At 39.9% G+C, this 16,396-nt stretch overlaps 1 protein-coding gene across 3 annotated transcripts in view; it reads right to left on the reverse strand.

Annotated features, from left to right (window-relative positions):
• Nucleotides 1-16,396, reverse strand: part of NMD3 (NMD3 ribosome export adaptor) — a 141,247-nt gene that overhangs the window by 53,297 nt on the left and 71,554 nt on the right. For 2 of the 3 annotated variants that reach the window (XR_016393095.1, XR_016393094.1), the window contains exon 18: nt 12,326-12,530. Coding sequence is in view for 1 of the 3 variants with exons in the window: in XM_089910929.1 (XP_089767055.1) it covers nt 12,523-12,530 (8 nt within the window). In the remaining 2 variants the exon portion in view is untranslated. Of the gene's footprint in view, nt 1-12,325; nt 12,531-16,396 lie in introns of those variants that run through there. The other variant, XM_089910929.1, reaches the window with a different exon arrangement.

A 16,396-nucleotide genomic window follows, 5' to 3' on the forward strand; every position in this document is an offset into this window, starting at 1 on the left:
TTAAATACAAAGAAAACATATTAAAAGCAAGGGGAAAACAACAAATAATACACAAGGGAATCCCCATAAGGTTAACAGCTGATTTTTCAGCAGAAATTCTGCAAGCCAGAAGTGACTGGAAGGACATATTTAAAGTGATGAAGGAGAAAAACCTGCAACCAAGATTACTCTACTCAGCAAGGATCTCATTCAGATTTGATGGAGAAATTAAAACCTTTACAGACAAGCAAAAGCTGAGACAGTTCAGCACCACCAAACCAGCTTTACAACAACTGCTAAAGGAAATTCTCTAGGCAGGAAGCACAAGTGAAGGAAAAGACCTACAATAACGAACCGAAAAAAATTAAGAAAATGTGAATAGGAACATACATATTGATAATTACCTTAAATGTAAATGGACTAAATGCTCCCACAAAAAGACACTGATTGGCTGAATGGATACACAAACAAGACCCATATATTTGCTGTCTACAAGAGACCCACTTCAGACCTAGAGACACATACAGACTGAAAGTAAGGGGATGGAAAAAGATATTTCATGCAAATGGAAACCAAAAGAAAGCTGGAGTAGCAATTCTCATATCAGACAAAATAGACTTTAAAATAATGACTATTAGAAGAGACAAAGAAGGACACTACATAATGATCAAGGGATCAATCCAAGAAGAAGATATAGCAATTGTAAATATTTATGCACCCAACATAGGACCACCTCACTACATAAGGCAAATACTACCAGCCATAAAAGGGGAAATCGACAGTAACACATTCATAGTAGGGGACTTTAACACCCCACTTTCACCAATGGACAAATCATCCAAAATGAAAATAAATAAGGAAACACAAGCTTTAAATGATACATTAAACAAGATGGACCTAATTGATATTTATAGAACATTCCATACAAAAACAACAGAATACACATTTTTCTCAAGTGCTCATGGAACATTGTCCAGGATAGATCATATCTTGGGTCACAATTCAAGCCTTGGTAAATTTAATAAAATTGAGATTGTATCAAGTATCTTTTCCGACCACACGCTATGAGACTAGATATCAATTACAGGAAAAGATCTGTAAAAAATACAAACACATGGAGGCTAAACAATACACTACTTAATAACGAAGTGATCACTGAAGAAATCAAAGAGGAAATCGAAAAATACCTAGAAATAAATGACAATGGAGACACAACAACCCAAAATCTGTGGGACGCAGCAAAAGCAGTTCTAAGAGGGAAGTTTATACCAATACAATCCTACCTTAAGAAACAGGAAACATCTCGAATAAACAACTAACCTTGCACCTAAAGCAATTAGAGAAACAAGAACAAAAAAACCCCAAAGTTAGCAGTAGGAAAGAAATCATAAAGATCATATCAGAAATAAATGAAAAAGAAATGAAGGAAATGATAGCAAAGATCAATAAAATTAAAAGCTGGTTCTTTGAGAAGATAAACAAAATTGATAAACCATTAGCCAGACTCATCAAGAAAAAAAGGGAGAAGACTCAAATCAATAGAATTAGAAATGAAAAAGGAGAAGTAACAACTGACACTGCAGAAATACAAACGATCATGAGAGTTTACTACAAGCAACTCTATGCCAATAAAATGGACAACATGGAAGAAATGGACAAATTCTTAGAAATGCACCACCTGCCAATACTGAATCCGGAAGAAAGAGAAAATATGAACAGACCAATCACAAGCACTGAAATTGAAACTGTGATTCAAAATCTTCCAACAAGGGCTTCCCTGGTGGCGCAGTGGTTGAGAGTCTGCCTGCGGATGCAGGGGACACGGGTTCATGCCCCGGTCCAGGAAGATCCCACATGCTACGGAGTGGCTGGGCCCATGAGCCATGGCCGCTGAGCCTGCGCATCCGGAGCCTGTGGTCCGCAACAGGAAAGGCCGCAGCAGTGAGAGACCCACGTATTGCAAAAAAAAAAAAAAAAAGCTTCTAACAAACAAAAGCCCAGGACCAGATGGCTTCACAGGAGATTCTATCAAACGTTTAGAGAAGAGCTAACACCTGTCCTTCTAAAACTCTTCCAAAATATAGCAGAGGGAGAAACACTCCCAAACTCATTCTCCGAGGCCACCATCACCTTGATACCAAAACCAGACAAGGATGTCACAAAGAAAGAAAACTACAGGCCAATATCACTGATGAACATAGATGCAAAAATCCTCAACCAAATACTAGCAAACAAAATCCAACAGCACATTAAAAGGATCATACACCATGATCACATGGGGTTTATTCCAGGAATGCAACGATTCTTCAATATATGCAAAACAATCAAAGTGATAAACCATATTAACAAGCTGAAGGAGAAAAACCATATGATCATCTCAATAGATGCAGAGAAAGCTTTCAACAAAATTCATCACCCATTTATGATAAAAACCTTGCAGAAAGTAGGCATAGAGGGAACTTTCCTCAACATAATAAAGGACAATATATGACAAACGCACAGCCAACATCATCCTCAATGGTGAAAAACTGAAAGCATTTCCACTAAGATCAGGAATAAGACAAGGTTGCCCACACTCACCACTCTTATTCAACATAGTTTTGGAAGTTTTAGCCACAGCAATCAGAGAAGAAAAGGAAATAAAAGGAATCCAAATCGGAAAAGAAGAAGAAAAGCTATCACTGTTTGCAGATGACATGATACTATACATAGAGAATCCTAAAGATGCTACCAGAAAACTACTAGAGCTAATCAATGAATTTGGTAAAGTTGCAGGATACAAAATTAATGCACAGAAATCTCTGGCATTCCTATACACTAATGATGAAAAATCTGAAAGTGAAATCATGAAAACACTCCCATTTACCATTGCAACAAAAAGAATAAAATATCTAGGAATAAACCTACCTAAGGAGACAAAAGACCTGTATGCAGAAAATTATAAGACAATGATGAAAGAAATTAAAGATGATACAAATAGATGGAGAGATATACCATGTTCTTGGATTGGAAGAATCAACATTGTGAAAATGACTCTACTACCCAAAGCAATGTACAGATTCAGTGCCATCCCTATTAAACTACCACTGGTATTTTTCACAAAACTAGAACAAAAAATTTCACAATTTGTATGGAAACACAAAAGACCCTGAATAGCCAAAGCAATCTTGAGAACGAAAAAGGGAGCTGGAGGTATCAGGTTCCCTGACTTCAGACTATACTACAAAGCTACAGTGATCAAGACAATATGGTACTGGCACAAAAACAGAAAGATAGGGCTTCCCTGGTGGCACAGTGGTTGAGAGTCCACCTGCTGATGCAGGGGACACGGGTTCATGCCCCAGTCTGGGAAGATCCCACATGCCGCAGAGCGGCTGGGCCCATGAGCCATGGCCGCTGAGCCTGCGCGTCTGGGGCCTGTGCTCCGCAACGGGAGAGGCCACAACAGTGAGAGACCCGCATACCGTAGAAAAAAAAACAAAAAAGAAAGATAGATCAATGGAACAGGATAGAAAGCCCAGAGATAAACCCATGCACATATGGTCACCTTATCTTTGATAAAGGAGGCAGGAATGTACAGTGGAGAAAGGACAGCCTTTTCAATAAGTGGTGCTGCGAAAACTGGACAGGTACATGTAAAAGTATGAGATTAGATCACTCCCTAACACCATACACAAAAATAAGCTCAAAATGGATTAAAGACCTAAATGTAAGGCCAGAAACTATCAAACTCTTAGAGGAAAACATAGGCAGAACACTCTATGACATAAATCACAGCAAGATCCTTTTTGACCCACCTCCTAGAGAAATGGAAATAAAAACAAAAATAAACAAACGGGACCTAATGAAACTTCAAAGCTTTTGCACAGTAAAGGAAACCATAAACAAGACCAAAAGACAGCCCTCAGAATGGGAGAAAATATTTGCAAATGAAGCAACTGACAAAGGATTAATCTCCAAAATTTATAAGCAGCTTATGCAGCTCAATAACAAAAAAACCAACAACCCAATCCAAAAATGGGCCGAAGACCTAAATAGACATTTCTCCAAAGAAGATATACAGACTGCCAACAAACACATGAAAGAGTGCTCAACTTCATTAATCATTAGAGAAATGCAAATCAAAACTACAATGAGATATCATCTCACACCAGTCAGAATGGCCATCATCAAAAACTCTAGAAACAATAAATGCTGGAGAGGGTGTGGAGAAAAGGGAACCCTCTTGCACTGTTGGTGGGAATGTCAATTGATACAGCCATTGTGGAGAACAGTATGGAGGTTCCTTAGAAAACTACAAATAGAACTACCATATGACCCAGCAATCCCACTACTGGGCATATACCCTGAGAAAACCATAATTCAAAAAGAGTCATGTACCAAAATGTTCATTGCAGCTCTACTTACAATAGCCCAGAGATGGAAACAACCTAAGTGTCCATCAACAGATGAATGGATAAAGAAGATGTGGCACATATATACAACAGAATATTACTCAGCCATAAAAAGAAATGAAATTGAGCTATTTGTAATGAGGTGGATAGACCTAGAGTCTGTCATACATAGTGAAGTAAGTCAGAAAGAGAAAGACAAATACCGTATGCTAACACATATATATGGAATTTAAGAAAAAAATTGTCATGAAGAACCTAGGGGTAAGACAGGAATAAAGACACAGACCTACTAGAGGATGGACTTGATATGGGGAGGGGGAAGGGTAAGCTATGACAAAGCGAGAGAGAGGCATGGACATATATACACTACCAAACGTAAGGTAGATAGCTAGTGGGAAGCAGCTGCATAGCACAGGGAGATCAGCTCGGCCGCCTGGAGGGGTGGGATAGGGAGGGTGGGAGGGAGGGAGACGCAAGAGGGAAGAGATATGGGCACATATGTATATGTATAACTGATTCACTTTGTTATAAAGCAGAAACTAACACACCATTGTAAAGCAATTATACTCCAATAAAGATGTAAAAAAAAAAAAATTCTCTGTTGACTTGTCTTACTCCCTCATGAGACTAAAGATAAATTGTTCCAGCCGTGTAGTAGGCGCTCAACAAATGTTTCTTACATGAATACACTTATTTAATTCATGATAAGGGATATTTCTCAAACACCTGTTATGTGCCAGATACTGTTTTCTACGTGGAGATATAGCACTTTACAAGGCAGGCAAAACCCCTTCTTTCTTGGAGCTTATATTAAAATAAAGGAAGGAGACAATAAATAAGTGTATATTAAAGTTTCATATGTGATAAGGTATGTGAAGAAAATCAAAGCAGAGTGAATGCGTGAATGAATGAAGAACTCGGATCTAGGAATCAGGCCATTCAAACTGCTGCCATAGAAGCCAATCTTACTGCTATCAATTCAAACTTGAAATTACATGGATTTATTTTTTAATTTGTATACATTTTACAAATATTTATTGATTGTCTTCTAGATATCAGCCATTGCTCTAGGTCTGGGATACAGCAGGGAACAGAGCAATTATTTAGTTAGTTAGTTAGTTTTGGCTGCATTGGGTCTTCGTTCCTGCTTGCGGACTTTTCTCTAGTTGCGGTGATTGGGGGCTACTCTTCGTTGCGGTGTGCAGGCTTGTCATTGCGGTGGCTTCTCTTTGTTTCTGAGCACGGGCTGCAGGCACACGGGTTTCAGTAGTTGTGGCACGTGGGCTCAGTAGTTGTGGCTCGTGGGCTCTAGAGCACAGGCTCAGTAGTTATGGTGCACGGGCTTAGTTGCTCCGCAGCATGTGGGATCTTCCCAGACCAGGGATCGAATCTGTGTCCCCTGCATTGGCAGGCGGATTCTTAACCACCGCGCCACCAGGGAAGTCCCCCAGAGCAATTTTTATTAGGAATTTTTACTCCTGTCCTTGCAGAGCTTACATGTGAGTGTTAGCAAGTAAACATATAATATTATCAGAGGCTGGGAAGTGCTTTGAGGAAAATAAAGCAAATTAAAAGGCAAAGAAATTCTTGAGTGTAAACTAGACTAAGAGCAGGCAGACCTGGGTGTGAGACCTGGGAACCTCACTTATGGTTGTATGGCTTTAACCAAGGTTTTAATCTCCTCAGTTCTCCGATTCTTCATTTGTACAATTAATGCCTCTCTGAAAGTATCGTCATGCTACTCCAGCAGGATGATGGACTCTATAAAGTATTACGAATATCACTTTTAACTATTTTCTCATATACCTTGTCTTCTAAGATTGCCAGGAAAGTTAACTAGATCATTAGTGATCTAGTTATGATGATCTAGTTATGATGAAGAAGCACTCATTATATCTAAATGCAACATGAAATTATAGAATTTTCAGATTCTTGTAGTATGTTCGCATTATGTAACTATTTATATAATGTGACTTAATTAAGATGTTTTCAATCTTAGTATTTCTTAAAAGAGCTATCATTTCTGACCACTAACAGTATCTAGACTTCCTATATCATTCAGATTAAAGGTTTTTTGTTGCAATATGCATATATCCTTTGTCAAATTGACTTTAATTCCTGATTCTAGACATTAAACAGATTGTTCTTTTCATAACTTTATGATTTAAAAGAGCTCCTATCATTTTTAATTTAGATAAGCATAGTTCAAAGGAAGTTTAAATTCAAAGAGGCTGGGGTCCGAGCCTCCCGGATGTCTGGGACAGGCCCGACAGGGATACCTGTTTTTTGTTGGTGACTAAAACAATGGGGAGGATTTGATCTGGTGGGACAGTTACCCAAAAGGTGACTTAAGTTTTCACTATGATCCCTCACTGGAGTTTTATACTATATATTATTATATACATATACGGATTACAATATAATTACATATACAAAGCTACATTTGTGTATGTAATGGGTAATATAAAGCATTTTAAAGTGTAATTTTGTACTATACGAGCCTTTCAGGAAACAGTATAAGCATACATAAAAAAACAATTCACGGGGCTTCCCTGGTGGTGCAGTGGTTGAGAGTCCGCCTAACGATGCAGGGGACATGGGTTCGTGCCCCGGTCCGGGAAGATCCCACATGCCGCGGAGCGGCTGGGTCCGTGAGCCATGGCCGCTGAGCCTGCGCGTCCGGAGCCTGTGCTCCGCAATGGGAGAGGCCACAACAGTGAGAGGCCCGCGTACCACAAAAAAAAAAAAAAAAAAAAAAAAACAATTCACAAGGTTAGGCAGCATGTGACAACTGACATACAGGTGGCACAGACAATAGAGGATGGAAGGACTTCAGAGAAGGAAGGGTAGTTTACTAAATTCGACAATCAGGAAAGGCTTTGCAGATGGCTAGGGATTTGAGTTAAGGACATATGATTCAGAGATGGATGAAGAGGATGAAGACATTTCCAGGAAGGTATGCGAAAGGCCCTGAGATGGTACCCATGGAAGGATGTTTGAAATCAAAACAGTGTAGCAGTAACTGAGGGCAGATCTGAAGTAAAGGCTTTATACAGGAATATATTTGGAATAATTTAGGTGGAAAGAAAAGTCAGGAAAAATGTGGAAGGCCTTGAATGATTTCATCCCTGATACACTGTTGGTGGGAGTAGTAAATTTATACAACTTTCTAGTGAGCAGTTTGGCAGTATTTCTCAAAATGCATATAACCTTTGATTTAATAATCCCACTTCTAGGAATTTATTTTAAGGATATAATCAGAGAAGATCTCAAAAATATGCATAAAAGGATGTTTACTGTAGCATTATTTATAATATAAAAATAAAACTAACTATCTCACATACCAAATTGGTAATAACAGTGTCTCCACCTATGGAATCCAATGCAACAATGCAAGCTGGTTTTTCAGGATTACTAAGGAGATGGAAAGACAATGTAAATATGAAGTGAAGAAAGCAAATCACAAAATGTCTTTATACAATATGATTCTGCAGGGGCAGAAAACTTTTCCCTTCTTCCCTTCCAGTTTCTTTGCCTGGCCTAATAATTAAATTGACATAAGATAGATTAACAGGAGAAAAACAAATTTAATTTCATAAGTACAGGAGCCCAATAAAATATGTAAGACTCAAAGAAGTGACCAAAGCAGGCAGGTTTTATACCTGCTTGACAAGGAAACAATAAATTTGTAAAGAATTGACAAGACAAAGGAGTTTGGGCCTGGAGTAGTAAATTAGCAAAGAAGTAACAAGGTTTGTTTATATAGCCGTCTCAGCCCTAAATTCCCTGTCTCTGGTGATAAGGATGCCTTCTAGCCTCCTGGTACCAGGAGGGTTCCTTTCACATAGGATATTTATTTGCTGCTTTCAGGGGTACAAAGGAGGGTCAGAGTGTTCTTGCACCAGCTGTTTCTTAGGTAACTTTAATCCAAAGTAATTGATACAACAAAATGGCATATTTGAGGGTAGCATATTCTACTTTCCTTCAATTCAAAATTTTTAAAGGTTGTATAAGGTGGGCAAGGAATACACCAAAATGTTAACTGTGGTAAATGGGTGCTTTTTATTTTTTTTAAACAATCAATGTTTACCTGTCCTGTGCTCCATCCCCTCAGGGCCAATCTGATAAACTGTGATAAGTGGTGGAGGACACTCAGTGCAGTGCAGAATAGTGCGGACAGCTGCCTCTCCCAGGGACGATGGCTCTCTTACAAACAGAGGCTTCCTGAAACCAGTGCCTGAAGTCCAAGGCTCAGCGGAAGGCTTGCAGTGCAGACGTTTTAAAGGGAAGTAAGCTTTCAGTTTCTCAGATCACACCAAGTAAGAACAGGGGCTTTAGTTAGTGTTTACTGAGATGCCAGGCATTGTGCTAGTGTTTCTCATAGATGGTCTCATTTAAACCCCCAACAGTCTAATAAGTTAGGTACCAGTATTCTCATTGTATATATGAAGAAACTGAGGTACAGAGAGGTTAAAAAATTTCCTCAAGGACACACAACTAACAAGAGATGGAACACAACTAACAAGAGATGGAACCAGGACAAATGTAGATAATGACTCCAGAGTCCATACTGACCACTACACTCACCCACCCATTTTAATGGAAGACAGAAAAAAAAAATCCATCCTATACATCTCCTCATCCTAGGGTCACCTGCTGTAATGTCCTTGGTGGTGGAGTTAGGCAGCATATGATCCAATAGAAAAATTCTGGATGGGGCCTGTGGGAGCCCTCTGGTACTGGGTCTGGCACCTACTAGCTTTATAACTTTAGGCAAGTCATAATGCCTCCAAGCCTTGACTTTCGTACGCATATAAGGGAAATAATACTCCTTGACCTGCAGGCCTCCCAGGATGGCTATGAAGATCAAAGGAGACAAAACACATGAAAGTCCTGTGAAAACTATCTAGTGCCATACAAGTAAAAGGTATTATTAGTCATAATACTAGCATGGAACTCTCAGAGTGTTAAGATTGGACACCAGATTGCTCTGAGAAGCTCCTCCAAGGGTCATTCTCAAGGAGTATACCATATGACAACACAGACATTTGCTCCAGCTGTGGCCTGACAATCGTGATGTGCTATTTGGAACAAAGCACCTGATTTGCACCACAGTGCAACGCACTGTGTAGTAACACCTACCCAGTGTGTTGACTAATGGACAGAGGTGAGCTGAATAATGTCATCCACACAATCCAAGTCCTGGCCTGGAAAGCCATTCAGAGAACTTACTCTGAGATTCAGGCCTAGTAAAGTCTTTCTTGATTCACAAGGCAGAACATAAGAGGCAAACAATTGATGGTGCCCGCCACAGACCAGGCCCCTGCCTGTGCTAGGCCCCTTAAAAACATCTTCTCTAAGCCTCAGAGCATACCTGCTATTATCTGCATTTTACAGTTAAGAAAGTTGAGGCTCAGAGAGGTTAATGGGCTTGCCTACCAGAGAGCTAAAGGGATAAAGAGAAAATTAAGGTATACTGACACAATTTTGTTCCTCCATTTCTGTTCCAGTAAAGATATCTAAACTCTTTTTTGGTTCAGTCCCTCTAAAATGAAGATAATTAATAAATCAAATTATCTCCTGGGTTTCTCTTGACATGTTAGGTGAGTAAAACTGACACTTATCCAAAATATTTTATTATAATATATATCAATATTTTGAGACCAATGTATGGCTGCCAGACTCTTATAAAAATCATGTGAATTTAATAGAAAGTAGTTTTGTCTAACTTTTTTCTCAAATAACAGGGAAAGGCTTTTGATTTTTAACTGAGAGAAATGAAAGGAATATTTACAACAAATATGGCCCATTCTCAATGTCAGTAATAAACTCATGTAATTCTATAAGTCTGTTTAACACAGAAACAAATTGCCCCCAAAATGAGCAGACAGTTCACAAAGGAAGAAATATAAATTTTTATCAAACATATGGAAGCTCACGAATAATGAAGTAAATTCAAAGTAAAACAATGATATCCCACATTTCATATGTTGAATAAGTAGAGATTTTTAACTTTTTAATATTTAATGTTGGTAAGTGTGCATTCTCATGAACTGCTGGTAGAACTGCATATCAGCACCTTTCTGGAAAATGACTTGGTAATGTGTATAAAGATCCTTCAACAATATGCTCTTTTTTTTAAAATTATTTTAATTTTTTTTTTTTATTTTTGGCTGCGTTGGGTCTTTGTTGCTGTGTGTGGTTTTCTCTAGTTGCGGCGAGTGGGGGCTACTCTTTTGCTGCGGTGAGCGGGCTTCTCATTGCAGTGGCTTCTCTTGTTGCAGAGCACGGGCTCTAGGTGCGCGGGCTTCAGTAGTTGTGGCATGTCGGCTCTACAGCACAGGCTCAGGAGTTGTGGCGCATGGGCTTAGTTGCTCCGTGGCATGTGGGATCTTCCCGGACTAGGGCTGGAACCCGTGTCCCCTGCGTTGGCAGGCAGATTCTTAACCACGGCGCCACCAGGGAAGTCCCCAATATGCTCTTTGACTATGGTAGATTAAATATGGCCACAAATTCCTTGTCACTTCCCCCGCCTCTGGAATCTGACCTGTGACTACTTTGACGGAGAGCGCATGGTGGAAAAGACTCTGTGCCACTTCCAGGCCTAACCTTTAAGAGGACTGGCAGCTTCCACCTCCTCCCTCTCTGAACCCAGTGGAGACACCCACCTTGGAGGGGAACTGAGGCCCCAGCCAACAGACAGCACCAACTTGTCAGTCATGTAAAAGTTACCTCGGAAGTGGATCCTCTAGCCCCAGCCAAGCCACTCCAGCCAGCTAACACGTGGAGCAAAGACAAATTGTCCCCAAATTGCAAGCAAATGAATGATTGCTGTTTTAAGTTTTAAGTGACTAGGTTTTAAGTTTGGAGGACATGTTACACAGAATATTGACCTGATATTGATCCAATAATTTTGCTTCTAGAAATGTATCCTCAGGCACTAATCAGGAATGCAGACAAAGGCTTACACCCAAACATTTCTTGCAGAGAAGTTTCAAAGAATGTTAATGTCTAAATTAGGAAAAATGATCATGTAGGTCGCAGTATAACCAGTATGAAAGTAATTCAAATGTTAGCAATATGGTAGAGTACTTATGATAGACTTTTAGGTGGAAAAAGTCATAAAAAGAACTATGAATATAAAAAGGAAAAAAATTAAAAGTTAATAGTGGTTATTTCTGGGCAATAGAATAATGAGTGATTTTATTCTGACCTTCACATTTTTGTGATAATTGCACAAAATAGAAAAAATAAATCTTAAAAATGAGAAAACTATCAACTTGTAAAATCTGTCCATAGATAAACAAATAAATAAAGCTCCCTTTTAACTATAGCTTCAAACTTTTTCATAAAATCATTTTACCAAGGCATTCAGCAATATTGATGTTGAATCATCTGCTATTTCTCATAACTGACAGGCTGATAGGCAGTTACACTGCAATTTTAAAAGTCAGCAGGAGGAATAAAGATGCAGACGTAGAGAATTGACTTGAGGACACAGGGAGGGGGAAGGGTAAGCTGGGACGAAATGAGAGAGTGGCATGGACATATATACACTACCAAATGTAAAATAGATAGCTAGTGGGAAGCAGCCACATAGCACAGGGAGATTAGCTCAGTGCTTTGTGTCCACCTAGAGGGGTGGGATAGGGAGGGTGGGAGGGAGACGCAAGACCGGGGAGACATGGGGATATATGTTTATGTATAGCTCATTCTCTTTGTTATACAGCAGAAACTAACGCACCATTGTAAAGCAATTATACTCCAATAAAGATGTTAAAAATAAATAAATGTCAGCAGGAGACAGACTTATTAGCAAAGGGCTTTGATAATCCATAAACTGGATGTAAAAAATCCTGAATAATTAAGCAGTTTTAATGATGTGGCAGAAAGTAAAATAATTGAAGAAAAAGCTTCAAAAAATCAGATGAACATCATTGAAAATCTGTTACCTGCCAGGAAAGTTCCTAGAGCCATGCCACTTAATCCTCTCAACAGCCTTGTGAGGTAGGTGTTATTCCCATTGTACAGATGAGGACGCGGTGGCCTTGATGGAACTTCCTACAGCCTCCAAATGCAGAGCCGAGAGTTGGGTTCAACACACATGTTTTTTCCACAGTACCGGGCCATTCCACTCCAAGGTCAGGGTTCAACATTCTTACAGGACGAAAAAAAAATTATTAAACATATAAGCTTTTTGAAAAAGCCTTTCTTTCATTCTACCACAATTCATTAAAATATATTTAACTGAACTTTGTGAGCTTCTTTTGCAGGATCATTTTCTTCTTGCATAACTTGAAGTAATCCTTAAAAAGTCAATGCCAATTCTGTAAGAAGCCTAGACTATTCTTGAGCAATTAGAAGGTGCTGCGGGAAGGAGGACAGGCTGACAAAGCAGAGGTACTTGTCCTCTCTCTCACAGCATCTCTGAGAAACCCTATCTTTAGCGTGACTGAGTCTTTTAGTAAGTTGGAACCTGGCTGTGCTCGTTGGTTTTATTCACTCTTCATACCTGTTTTATTCTGTTTCCAATAGGCCATATCCATTTTGGGAGCCAAGATGGGAGGGATCAGTACCACAGAGAAGCCCCACAGGGCATCTGGCAGGATAATGTGGAGAGCCAGACTTCAACCAAGCCCAGGGGTTTTTGTTTGTTTTTAAAGACAGTGGTTTTTTTTGTTTGTTTGTTTGTTTTTTTTCGATACGCGGGCCTCTGACTGTTGTGGCCTCTCCTGTTGTGGGGCACAGGCTCCGGACGCGCAGGCTCAGCGGCCATGGCTCACAGGCGCAGCCGCTCCGCGGCATGTGGGATCCTCCCAGACCGGGGCACGAACCCGTGTCCCCTGCATCGGCAGGCGGACTCTCAACCACTGCGCCACCAGGGAAGCCCCAGTGGTTTGTTTTTAAAGACAGTAGTTTGTTCTGTTTGTTGTTAAAGAAGAGTAACTAATGATAATAACAGCTAAGATTTCCATAGTGTTTATATGCATCAGCTCTGTGCTGTGTACTTTGTTTGTGAACATTATCCTACTTAATCCTCACAACTCTAGGAGGTAGGCACTATTTTTACCTTCATTTTACAGATGAAGATGTGAGGTCTCAGACCCCAGATAGGTGGTGGTCAGGGTATGAATTGTTTGTCCCATCTCAGTCCATGCTCCTAACTGCCACATGAACTGCAGTAGTCAGGCTGGAGTTTCAAAGAGAAGCCTGCTTCTGTCCCTTCCTGTCAGTTCCTGCGGGAGCCCCGAGTATGAGCAAAAGGAGAAGGGCCATAGCCAGGAGAATGGAGAAATGGGAATCCTAGTCACACAAGGCCAAGCTGGAGGGTGGCTCTTCCCAGAACCACCTAGTTCCAAACTTCTAAGGACTCTGAGTCTTCTTTTTAAATGTACTTCTATTCATTCATCATTCCCTATATCTAAAGGGATATAAGGGAGTTTACAATGATAGACAAAATATAACAACATGAAGTAAGAAAGAAAAAGAAATGAGTGGTAAGTATTCAATGGCCAACATAAAATCATGATCAGTAATCATCACAGATCACAGTGTTCGGTAGATTGAAATAAACCAGTGGCTCAAGACAAGCACAACTAATGCCAATATTAAGATCAGTAAAGTATTTCCTCCTGAAAGCAAAGGGGCACAGTGCAGTGTGATGAGCAGTGCCCTCTGCATCTCCAAATGATTAAACACCAGGCAGCAAAGCGCAGTGGTTGAGCACACAGACTCTGGAGCCAGACTGCCTGGGTTCCACCACTTTCTAGCTGACTAATCTTGGGCAAGTTATTTAAGCTGTTTGTGCCTCAGTTTCTTCATCTATAAATCGGGACTGGGGAAATATGGAAGACTGAATGAGATAATGGATATAAAGCCTTCAGAACAGTGTGGAACATGCAGGAAGCACTATGTCTGTGTGCTGTTATCATCAGCCTGGTTTGGAATATAATAGACACTTCCTACCTCAGGACCCCTATCCTCACTGCTCCCTCTGCCTGGGACAAATTTTGCCCCCATTATACAGATGGCTCACTCCTTTCTCTCCTTCAAACCTTTGCTCTAATGTCACTTTCTCAGTGAGGCCTTTCCAGACAACACTATTTAAAACTGAAATGCTTTCCCTACTTGTCTCCATCAAACCAGCAAGCTACATCTCCTTCCCCAATTCAATTCTCTCCTTCTCATGAGCTCTTCTCATGCTCAGATAACCAATTACTTCATTTCCTCTGTTTTTTGTCTATCTTCCATCACTAAATGAGGGCAGGTTTCTGTTTTATTCACTGAACAATTACCAACACCTACAACAGAGCATGACAGAGAACAGACACCCAATAAACCCATGATGAACGAACTAACCAACACATTCATCATTGTACAACTGCAGGGTCCTTTTGAAACACCTGTAAGGGCAAGTCAGTCAGTCAAAAAGAGAACCTGTAAATTGTCTGGACTTTTCAATCTTCTGATAATAATTTGAGAAAGACTTTGAAAGGCTTACAAAATTTTATAGTGACAAAGGTTACTCCACTGAAATTTTAGGTGATGTGTACTGTTTTATACTCTTGGAGTGAGTTTAGAATTAGTGACTAAGAGTCACTTCCAGCAGAGGAACAGCTAGAGGGGATTGTCAAAATGCAGAGTAAGAATAAAGCATTACTGGAATTAAGTCATCACTCTGTCAGTTCTTAATGGAGCCAGTCCAAATAAATCATAGGTTTTACTATCCAGTTCTCTCCTGACAGCAAAGCAAGGACAGGAAAGCTGGTTATTAATGAGACATCTTATTTCATGCCTCAGAGGAACTCAAAATTCTGAATTTCCTAAGACAAAGGCAAGTGTTGAGTGCAGAACTTGGAGAGAGACATCAAGACATATGGGGCTCCCACTTAGTACTAAGACTTACATGACTGAACAGGCCTAAGTGGTGACTGGCCGTCTTTCAGTCACTGAAGGGCAATCTAGCAGAACGGAAAACATGCCACAGAAAGGGCAACAGAAGGCAACAAGATGAGTCAAGCTCCAGGTGAAGCTGGGAAACTCTCCCAGTCCCAAAGGCAGATTGATCCATGTCATCCACATGTGGTAGAAAGCCAACCTCAAAGGAGCAGCCATTTCTATACACCACTCTTTGGTCAAACAAAAGAGTTTGGGGGTACTCTTAACTTTCCGATGGCTGAAGTACGAGAGCCAGGAATACTTCCATGAGATATTCTTCGTAAGGTTTTCAGAAAAATAAAGTTGATTGACTAGGCTGCAATTCTGGCCATTCTGTTGTTGTCCTTACCTGTTGTCATGGAAATTGTAGCCTGAACACAGATCTCACTGAGGTTCCCAACTGAGAGAACTGTGTGGCATGGATTGCTGGCTGTGAATGAGGCTGTGCTTGTCTCTTGTTACCCTTTTTGGTTTAAAGTCTATTTTGTCTGATATAAGTATAATATACCCCTGCTCTCTTTTCTTTTCCACTTGCATGAAATGTTTTTTTCCATCTCTTCACTTTGAGCCTATGTGTGTCCTTAAGGCTGAAGTGAGTCTCTTATAGGCAGCATATAGTTGGGTCTTGTTTTTTAATCTATCCAGCCCCTCTGCCTTTTGATTGTTGAATTCAATCCATTTACATTTAGAGTAATTATTGACAATTAAGGACATACTAATGTCATCTTATTAATTGCTTTCTGGATGTTTTGTAGTTCCATTGTTCCCTTTTTCCTCTCTTTCTGCCTAACTTTGTGAATTGGTGATTTTCCATGGTGTATACTCTGATTCCCCTCTCTTTATTTTTTGTGAATCTACTAAAGGTTTTTGCTTTTGGGGTTACCATGAGGCTTACATAAAACATCTTATAGCTAAAACAGTCCATTTTAAGTTGATAGCAACTTAACTCCAATCACATGTAAAAGCTCCACCCTTTTACTCCTCCCCCTTTTTTGTTTTTGATGTCACAATTACCTCTTTTTGTATTGTGTATTTGTTAACAAATTAAGGTACCTATAGTTATTTTTAATACTCTTGTTCTTTAA

The sequence above is a fragment of the Delphinapterus leucas genome, chromosome 4 (assembly GCF_059928025.1).
Source record: "Delphinapterus leucas isolate spDelLeu-1000000601 "Yukka" chromosome 4, BTC_Dleu_Yukka2, whole genome shotgun sequence".
NCBI lineage: Eukaryota > Metazoa > Chordata > Mammalia > Artiodactyla > Monodontidae > Delphinapterus > Delphinapterus leucas.